The following is a 10,606-nucleotide window of genomic DNA, read 5'->3' as shown; positions in this document are numbered from 1 at the left end:
GCATGGTGCGTTCAATTGCAAGGCTGGCAGCTAAGATTTTAACATACAGCTACTTTTTTCTGTTTTAAAATGACGAAGCCTCCAGCTATTAAATAATAAAGCAATCACACATCAACAACTTTACAGCAATGAACAAGGGAACCACCGCCATGCAGTATGCGCTACCAGCCTCTTTATTCAGAAGACGCCACTATATAGTCTCTACCTGCTCAGATTTGTCCCTCATGTGTCTCCTCGTGGCCAAAAGACACTTTGCTCAGCAGCGGAAACGTTGTGTCTCCCTCCGCGCTGCTCGCCTCCGCCGCGGCTCCTTCCTCCAAACACATTCACTAACATATGACAGTTTGCAGGGAAATTCTTGACAATTGCTATCTTGAGTGTGTGGCATAAATAGCAGGCAGAGTCCTCGCTGGGTTATGATGGGGCGGCTTGATGGTTGCTTCCATGGCACAGCGCTGATTGGTCCGGCTGCGGCCTGACGTCAGGAGGCTGGAAATAAGGCTGGGTTGGAGCTTTAGGACCAAGACAGTGTACTAGAGATCGAGCGCATCCTTGCGTACGCACGGTACTGGAGATCGAGGGGCATCCCAGCACACTGATTACAACCGGAGCGACCGGCGAGTCCCAGCATCCTATCACAAACCAAACATCCAGGATCATCCAACAGAGAGGAAGGGAAACACTCTTTTTTTTCATCTTCTGGCTGTGTGATTTTGTTTCTCGCCGGGTTTTGAACAGTGGATAAGATGCCATGTTAAAGTACTCTGAATTATTTGTAGGCGTGCGTGTCTTCTTGTGTGACAGCTCTGCCCTAAAATCGTTTTATTAGAAGCCTCTGTCAGCACTGGCTGCCATACGACGCTCTTCTCTTTGGCCGATGCGTCACCGGGACAACCAAACCGGCTCCCCTCTTCTCGCCTGAGCCGATCGGCAGCTTCCTGTGCTGAACACCTTGGTTGAATTTTGCCACGGATCCATAAAAGGACTGATTTATTTTTTTCAACCTTTTGACTTTTCCTCCAGTGAGGACGCGATCGCCAACCCTTCCTGGTTCTTTGCTTTTTGGGACGTTGAGTCTTTTTACGCATGCAGGGAGAAATCTGTGGTGACACCTGATCGACTGGCTTCTCTTGCGCACGTTTGACCCAGGAGCTCCAGGCGAATCGGGGAGGGAGAGAGCAGATACTCGGTCAATGCTCGGCCTGTGCTGTTGATTTGGTTTGTGTGTTTGCTTCGTTTGTGGGGGGTTGTTGCCCAGCCAAAGCCATGGTCCATTGCGCCGGCTGCGAGAGGCCTATCCTGGACCGCTTTCTGCTCAACGTGCTGGACAGAGCCTGGCACGTCAAGTGCGTGCAATGCTGCGAGTGCAAATGCAATTTGACAGAGAAATGTTTTTCTCGAGAAGGGAGACTATACTGCAAAAACGATTTCTTTAGGTAAGCTCGATGAAGATGGCAGAAACCCTTTGAAAAGTAATGTTTTTGTACTCCTTCGCTCTTTTACTTTTCTTTTGCATACGAATAATACGCAGCAGGTAAGCAGGGACAAACCATGAAGGGAATTATATAAAGATATTTATATATTTTCAAAAGAAGGACCAAAGGTAGTTATGGCACACAGTGAGACGAGAAAACTATATAAGAAACCCTACAAACATTAGATTAAACTGCAAACGACCTCAGTCTACCGCAAATTTAGTGGAAACATCTGTATCTTCCACGTTATTTACCATTTGAAAATATAGTCTATTAATTGTAGGTGACCACCAAAAAAAGGAAAGTATTTCTTCGTGGCTCAGACTGCTGTTACAGTTCAAATCTGCTCAATTATAAGTGAAGAAAACCTAAAAGATAACACAAACAAAAATGACAGAACATCTGGTTAGGTAACAAAGAGAATGTCCTTTTGAATTCTCTAAATAAACGAATAAAACGACCCGTCCCGTCTTTTGATTAGTAGTAAGTAATTGAAAGCTTGTTAACTTGGATTCTTATGCAAAAACAGCAACAAAAGAGGAGCAGCAACATTAAACGCGTGTGCGCTCACTCTCAGCAGGGGGAGGGTTTGTTAGGAAATCGAGGAAATCACACTTGAAGGGGTTTTTTTGTTGGGTTTTTTTTACAGCTTGTTGGCAGTCGTGGGAGCTTAGAGCATCAAACCGGCGCTAGAGAAACCGCTGCCCGGTGTGTTTGCTCAGTCTGGCTGAGGAGGACGTGATAAGTGGATTTGAATAGTAAACTAGTTGAAAAGATCAGGTCCGCAGACGATGCAATCACAGACGTGCAGTCAACAAGCACCGCACGCAACTCAGCAAACATTGTTTAACAGTGAAGTAGATGGCAGGGTGATAATTTATGAGCCAAAATCCAACCTAGTTTTTAAAGACACCTCAAATTGGTTTATTTACTGAAGCTCGACGCTTAAAATACGTGTTTGCAAAGACACACAAAAAACATGTAAAATAGAGGTAAAAATGTAACAGATGAAATTTTTGTGCAAAGGTTAATGCAGAGAGGAGTTCGCGTTTGTTTGTTTGCTGGCTTTATGTTTTTTTTTTAAAGAGGCAAAGCTACTGGTCAGCATTTTCTTTTACAAAAATAATTAAAAGTACAATTATAGCACAAATTATTATTATTATTATTATTATTATTATTATTATTATTATTATTATTATTATTATTATTATAGCATGTGATATAGAAATCTCCTAAAATAAAAAAACTATCTCTGTATGAATCTTCATTATTTTTGATCCGTTAAAATAATGATGGAATTAAAATGTCACATTTAACAATATTTATGACTCGATTTCATTCCTTAAATTACGCTGATATTTAATAGGATGGATTAATAATAAAATATGTATATCATACAAAGATATATATGAGAGAGAGCAAGACAGAAATAGATGATTTGTATCCTTAAGACACAATTATAACTTCCGGATGTTTATTTTGAATGTTTATTTTTGTGTCCGTTATATAAGTCGGCCCCATCACTTTGGTGTTTTTCCTTGCTAAATGTTTAGATCATTGTCTCTTTAAAGCAAATACATTAATAAACAATAAATTAAAAATGCAGAACACCCTTAATAGCAGGAGTAACCACCTCCATCCCCCGCAGGCGGTTCGGCACCAAGTGTGGCGGTTGCTCGCAGGGCATCTCTCCTAACGACCTGGTCCGGAGGGCCCGGAGCAAAGTGTTTCACCTTAACTGCTTCACCTGCATGATGTGCAACAAGCAGCTCTCCACCGGCGAGGAGCTCTACATCATAGACGAGAACAAATTCGTTTGCAAAGACGATTACCTAAACAACACCAGTGTAAAAGACACCAACCTCCTCTCAGGTATGCAGAGTCCTGCACGTGTGTTCTGTGAGTGTGTGTACGCAGGGCGAGTTAAATAATAATAATGATAATAATAATGATAGATAGATAGATATTTATTTATTTGTTTATTTATTTTTAAAGATGGACTTAACGTTTTCAACCTCACAGTGGCTTCCTCATTTCCATGACACAGCGCACGATGGTTTAAAAGCGCGAAATATTTTCTTTTCAGTTCAGATGATGGTTCTTTTGGCCTGATATGTAGCTGTGCTCAATCTGTTTTATTTTCATAATGTCAGATTTGGCTTTCTTTTTCTGTCCTTCTTTATTTCTAATTAAGACTGTGCATACTTTACTTGATATTTAAGCCTCCTCCGCATTCATAAATTCTGCTGTTGGTAAATTTTCATTTTGTAAAACAAATGGCTGTATGTCACAAGTAAGGCCCGAATTCAGCACAAAACAACATCACTACAAAACGATAATTCCGAAATATAACTTCTAGTTAGCAGTGTTAGCGTGTGTTTGCACTTTGTCAGTGGTGATAATCCACCGAGTTAAATGCACTTTTAGAGACTCTGGCGCTTCACTGCTACGATAACACTGCTGTGTGAATATTATTCTAATATTTAGATGTCGTTTCTGCAGTAACGGCATGCAGCGACCCGAGTTTATCACCAGACTCTCAAGACCAGCTACAGGATGACGTGGTCCTAAAGGACACAGAGATAGCCGCGCTGTCCGACAAGGAGACCGTTAACAACGAGAACGACGACCAGAACCTGGGAGGGAAGCGGCGTGGCCCACGGACCACCATCAAGGCCAAGCAGCTGGAGACACTGAAAGCAGCGTTTGCCGCCACTCCAAAACCCACCAGACACATCAGGGAGCAGCTGGCCCAGGAGACGGGCCTCAACATGAGGGTCATCCAGGTAAAGAAACAGCTGCACCCAAGCAGGAGCTCTGCTTCAGCCTAAACTCAGTCTATAAGTCTATATAGACCATTATTTTTATTATCATTATTTTATCAAATGCGTGTTTCTAAATGTGTGGTCCATGCGGCCTCCTAATGCAATCCTTGATGTAGTATCATAACTTTCGTGGTCCCCGGTGATTTAAACACGATTCTGTAGTAAATCATCTAAATCGTGCAATGTGATGCTTTCAAATATTATGGAAATAGATTCAGGGGACACCCAGGGGTTGAGGAGGTGGGCTCGCGCCTTTTTCCGTTTTATAGGGTGTTACGCACCCATTAAAAGGTGTGATGTAACAGCTTATATTTTATGGAAAAATGTCCCAGCCAAGCTGCCAGACAGCAATGACCGAGCAGGCCCTCATCCCATCAGGGAGGCTCCACCTCCCCAAGCCTCCCCTCTCATATCCTTCACCCCTCTTTAAACGAGGCCTCTTCCCTTCAAACTGCGCGGTCACATCGAATTCATTAAGCCAAAGATTGGCCGATGGACGAGGTTGATTTGGAAATGGGTAATTTATATGGGTATTTTTGATTCTTGGCGCACACGACGGGGCAAAGTCGCCAACTGGCGCCGAGGTGCTGGGAGCGCTGGGAGCGCTAGGAGTCCTGGCACAGCGCTGCCACCACGTTTTGCGACCACATTTAGCCACGCTGTGAGCATTTTCAGCCAAGTGGAAAGGCACAAATCTGTTTCAAGGGTCTTCAGATTGTATCCTCACAACAAGCGTGCGTTACAGAAGGCCAAGTTAAACAACAAACGACACATACAACCAACTGTATGTTATTATTATTATTATTATTATTATTATTATTATTATTATTATTATTATTATTATTATTATTGATAATCCCAACTGATATTATTATAAATCATGGTTTATTTTCAAAGTCTATTGTGTGACACAAGAATTGGAAATACCTAATAATAAAATGTCTCAAATAAATTATATTTACGCGCCAAAATCACACAAACGTAGCCCTAAATTTATTGCAAAGTAGTCAAAGTAGTAGTGTCATTTTTTTAACTATGGGAATACATTTTTGTTTGTTTGCTTGTTTGTTTAAAAAAAGGCAAAATGCTTTAACGTAGAGTAATACCGAAAACGTGGAAGCGGGGAGATAGTGCTATTTAATGTGTGTGCGCTTGAGCGAGGAAAGGGGAGAGCATAATTAAAGGAAGCCGGCCTATAGATTAGGAAATGATAACCTCCAAGAGTCCGGTAATATATTGGTAACAACCCGCCTATTAAGTATTAATTGGAGATTTTAAACCCCTGCTGCTGCAGCCTTCAGTCGGAGTAAATGGAGGGTTAAAAGATCATTAGGGAGGTTAGATGGGACTGTCGCTCCTTAAACGATAATTGGGCGCAGTCCTCTTCGCCGCAGAGCCTTGCGAATTTAACGCACTGGCTCAACACGCTTGCCGCATACAGCGCGGTTATTGACTCTAATAAGAAGACAGCGGAGTAGGTGCCAAGGTAAACATGATACCTAATTACACTTTCCTTTCAATGAGGATACATTTAAATGCCGACGTTTGTTTGCATGTTCAGAAAAAACAAGCAAACCATTGTTTGTTTAGATATTTATTCATAGAATAGCAGCTCTAACCCCTCCCCGGCCACCCCCTTCCATAATCTCCATTTCTGCCTCTCCTCTCGTCTTTCGCCATAGAATATTGACGTGCAATCGAAATGGCGTCAGCAGTCTATTGCATATTTTCTGGGCCACATGATGTGATACACACGTACGCGTGTGTGTGGTTGCGTTTGTTCAGGTCTGGTTCCAGAACCGACGTTCCAAAGAGAGGCGGATGAAGCAGCTGAGCGCACTGGGCGCCCGGAGGCACGCGTTTTTCCGGAGCCCGAGGCGAATGAGGGCGCTGGGTGACCGGTTGGAGCCTGGGGAGCTCATCCCCAACGGACCCTTCTCCTACTATGGAGGTATGGTTGCTTAATATTTTCTTTCTTTTTTGACACGTTAAATTTCAACCTGGTTCTGACTGATAATGTGTTCGCCAAACATTGAATTGTTAAAAACAATTCAATGCATCATCTGTTATTTCCTATTAGCCGGTCATTTCTTCTTAATGTTTTGTCTTATATGCCATTATCCTATTCCCGGGGAATTATTTAGGTCTATGCCACTTTTTAAAGACGACCAGTGAGTAGCGAGCACACTAGGTCTATCCACATTTAACCGTCTTCGTTGTTTTCACACAATATTAAATGTCAAATGAGTGCATAATGTTAAAAACTAAAATGTATGAACAAGCAGTGAAAATGATGTAGTTTTCCTACTTACTGTTATTTTGGATGTATTCAAAAACAAACAAAAGAGGCTATACATGTTTTAGTCTGGGTCATCTCATCCACAGGCTTTAAGAAATGGCTTAGTATGGAATTCACTTCAAGTGAAGTTAGTTTACACCTGAGTGATTTCATACCAACGCGGCAATATTTCATCAAATGCTTTGAAATATCTGTTAATTTTCAGAGAATTCCATTTGTGTCTGGGCCTTTGTCCTTCCTGCTGAAGCAAAAAGTCTAATAATATTCTGCTGAGCTGAAAAAATTGGTCTCAGTAGGTAGAATCGCTGATGAAATGGCCCCCATTTTAATTAATTTTGTGGCCACGTTGTTCTCCCCACCCAATTGCAGTTTTGATTTAAGTGTAACGTGCTCTGTGACTAATGTAGCACAGCGAAGGTCTCTTTTTCTCTAATGCAAATCAAGCTATGTATATATATTCAATGAATTCCTCAACATCCCTGGAATTACTTCTGCAAACCCATTGTTCTCAGTCTGAGCTAATGGTGATATTTTTTTTCTACTTCTCTTGCATCTGCAGATTATCAAAGTGAATACTATGGTCCAGCAGGGAACTATGACTTTTTCCCTCAGGGGCCACCATCATCACAGGCCCAGACCCCAGTTGATCTCCCCTTTGTGCCATCCTCAGGCCCCACAGGCAACCCCCTTGGAGGTATGGACCACCCGCTCCCGGGCCACCATCCCTCCACTGAGGTGCAACGTTTCTCCGATATCATGTCCCACCACCCAGGGGATTCTCCCAGCCCAGAGCCCGGCATCCCAGGGCCCCTGCACAGCATCTCGTCAGAAGTGTTCGGCCCTAGTCCTCCTTTTACCTCACTGTCACTGAACGGGAGCGGATACAATAACCATCTGTCTCACCCGCCCTCAGAAATGAACGAGGGCACTGTGTGGTAGCTTTGCGAGGGAGCGGACTTTGCTGGCCAGAGATTCAGTAATGAAGGGTCGTGAGATCTGGAAGTGTTGGGGGACTGAGTCCAGAACAGGGACACGGATAATGACTGGGTTAGGGCAGTACCATAAACTATTTTTTCTCCTTTTTTTTTGGTGATTTCATATTTATTTATTTATTTATTTTCCCATTTGTTGTTCTTTTTGACAGGAGAGCATATTTAGCATAAAAATGATGCCCCAAAACACTGCAGCATTACGTTCGGGTGTTTTGATTGCTTCTTTCAACTCTTACCCCTACCCAGCCTGCATCCAAAAACTGGACTGAGACATCTTGTTACCCCTCCTGATTCCGGTCAGTGGCACGGCAGAGCGACCAATCCCCCAGTCCCCCTAACACTTAAAAAAAAGGAAGAAAAAAAACCTTTTCAAAATCTCCTGTAATATGTCCTAAACATGAAAACATCCTTAGCTACTGTCAAAGACTTCAATAGCTTTACAGAGAGAGAATAAAGGGGCTAAGGGTTGGTTGTGTGCTGACCTGGCACAGTAGGAAGGCTGAGCGGCATTCAGACTATGTGCGAGGAACTAGACGCGTCCCTTGTATTTATTCAGAAGCTCCTCAGACCTCTTGCCTCTCAAGGCTCTGCCATATTGACACTTAACCTTTTTCACAATATGTTTCTGGAGGCCAGAAGAAATGACAGTTTTCTCCTCTGCCTGGACTATTTGTTTGTTTCGGTTTCAGAATTTCAACCAAATCTGAAGAAGGCTGCCTTCAAAAGGCAAACCAGTAAAAGACTCCCTATGGATTGCAAGCCCTTTATTAAAAATGGAAGTGAACTTGAAATGGTGAGATGAAGTCTACCTTCTAAAAATCTTCTACTGGGGTTCTAAATGGGACTTAGAACAGTCAACTGTTTACGTAATATATTCAATTCAGGAGTCCAGAAGTCTCGAAAACCACGTTTTAGAACCTCTCAATCCATATAAAAATGTTCCAAGCAACCAACCAAACTTTTGTATTGATTTCATTTATATTGTACGGAGATAAAAACACATTTGCTGGGGTTGTGGTTCACTGTGCTAGTTTGTACGAGATGTTGTTTACAAAAAAGGTTAAAAAAATAAAAACACGAGTAAAGTAGACATTTGACAAATAAAAAAAATAGCACAAATATTGTTAAAGTGCTTTGCACCATCATCGCAGAACGTGTTGAGACAAAATGTAAGTGTTAAAAGGAGTAATCGAATTCTTAATTTTTTTAGTCTGCTGACGATACATTCATAAAACTGTTAATATACTTAGGTTTTATTTTTGTGTCTTTAAAGAAGAAAAATCCAAACTATTAAAAACTGATGATCAAATATGCAGCAAGCAGCTGCTACATCTCTTTGAATATCAAGCCCTCATGGTATGTCTTTTATTGTTCCAATAAACCTAAGCTTATGTGACCTCCAGTGCATATTAGACCATTCACTGTATAAATACCACATGTTGACAAATGTGTTTGTAATAAACTAGAAAATATACGTCATTTTTTTTGGGAGCAGCTATCTTAAAGTATACCAGACATTACAGTGCATTGTGTTTCACAAAGTATTGAAGGTACATTACAGCTTTTGTCCAGTTTCTTGAACTGTGGAATAATTGTCCTTAATTGCAGACACTGATGCTGATTGGTTAAATCTGAATAACTGGACTCGAAAATGATGAGCACATTTAAAATGGCATTTGGTGGAAAATGATGAAAAGACAGAAAGAAACAAAAGCAGAAGTCTAAATGAGAAGAGTGATGGAAACATGCAGTGTAGGTTTGTGATGATGATCCTTACCTGTCATCACAGGGTTTTCTTCTCGTCCCTGTTGCAGTGTTGCAACACACCCTAAACTCAAACAGAACAACAACAAAAAAACTTTTTTGCTGATTTTACTTTTTCTCCCAGCAACGGAGGAATTCAGTGGACCAGTTTGCTGCAGCGAACACAAGGGGGAGTGAATACACTCCTCATGCTGATGCAGTTTCTCCTTCCAGCTGCTTTGGCTCCAGCCTCACATTCTTCCATTCAGTTACTCGAGGTCGTCAGCTAATCACGAGCAGTTTGCTGTGCTACTGTGAAGGACAATGATGAAATTGCTGTGGCCGTGGCTCTCGTGTTTGTTATGCTTTTCTTAGCGGGCTCCAGTATTATTATTCCCTGTAGGTTTCTGTTCTTTCAGTGCAGTCTGGCGGCTGGGAAGGACATCTCCCAACTTATTTCGGCGAACATAGCTGCAGTAATAATCAAGAAGCCCAAACACCGAGGCGTGATGTTTTTGCAGGAAAAATGGAAAAATTTTCATACTTGTACGGAAGCGAGTCAGGCGGTGGGATTGTGGTGTGAATCTGGGGAAACCTTTATCTCCCTAACCCCAGCCTGTGCAGTTAGGACTGTATGCAATCCCAGTTTTCCTCCCTGCCTCCAGACTGTAATCCACCATGAATTAATCATGGTCTTGAGAGTTAACCAAGCTTGGGGAGGTGGAGGTAAAGGGTGTGTGGAAGGATATAGGTCTCTGTTGAGCCCCTGCGCTTAGAACTCCCCCTCCCCCCAGTCCACCCACCCACCGTAGTAGCTCCACGCACCGGCGACTGACCGCCCCCAGGGCCACAGCTCTTTAAATTCAAATCTCCTATTGATCGCTCATCAGCTGTTGGTGCAAACTGACCTTGTAGGCTAATACTGGAAAAATAAAATAAGCCTTAACAGCAGTGAATGGGTTTTAAATGACATTTTAAATCTCTGAGTCAGGACATTTGAATAGCCTACACACCCACTGGGAGCCAAAATAAGTGCACTTTTTGTGCATGTGTGTGATGAGAGAGGATGATGGGAAGGAGGTGGGTGACAGTAGTGACAGCGTGTGTGTGTGTGTGTGTGTGTGCTGGGGGGCTTTAATACTTAAAGGATGGCATGGGGGTACAAAATGGTTTACTTTAGAGTACAACAGGGGATCTGGCCCAGCAGACAAACACTGACATTCTCTGAGGGTTTTTTTTTTTTTTTTGGAGGGGGGGGGGGGGGGGTGCACT

The 10,606-nt window shown here is 42.4% G+C and overlaps 1 protein-coding gene across 1 annotated transcript; it reads left to right on the top strand.

The window, feature by feature from the left end:
• The first annotated feature begins 540 nt into the window (after positions 1 to 540).
• Positions 541 to 9,070, top strand: lhx1a (LIM homeobox 1a). The gene is made up of 5 exons (XM_085479048.1): positions 541 to 1,436; positions 3,124 to 3,347; positions 3,978 to 4,261; positions 6,086 to 6,251; positions 7,159 to 9,070. Exons 1-5 carry the CDS (start codon positions 1,267 to 1,269, stop codon positions 7,536 to 7,538), a joined length of 1,224 nt encoding a protein of 407 aa, XP_085335174.1. The 5' UTR covers positions 541 to 1,266; the 3' UTR covers positions 7,539 to 9,070.
• Positions 9,071 to 10,606: the final 1,536 nt, after the last annotated feature.

The sequence above is a fragment of the Copadichromis virginalis genome, linkage group LG14, assembly GCF_057382275.1.
Source record: "Copadichromis virginalis isolate Kocher_CV1m ecotype Utaka linkage group LG14, C_Virginalis_male_GT1.1, whole genome shotgun sequence".
In the NCBI taxonomy this organism is placed as follows: domain Eukaryota; kingdom Metazoa; phylum Chordata; class Actinopteri; order Cichliformes; family Cichlidae; genus Copadichromis; species Copadichromis virginalis.
The sequence above is the reverse complement of the archived record's forward strand: the minus strand, read 5'-3'. Positions and strand labels throughout refer to the sequence as shown.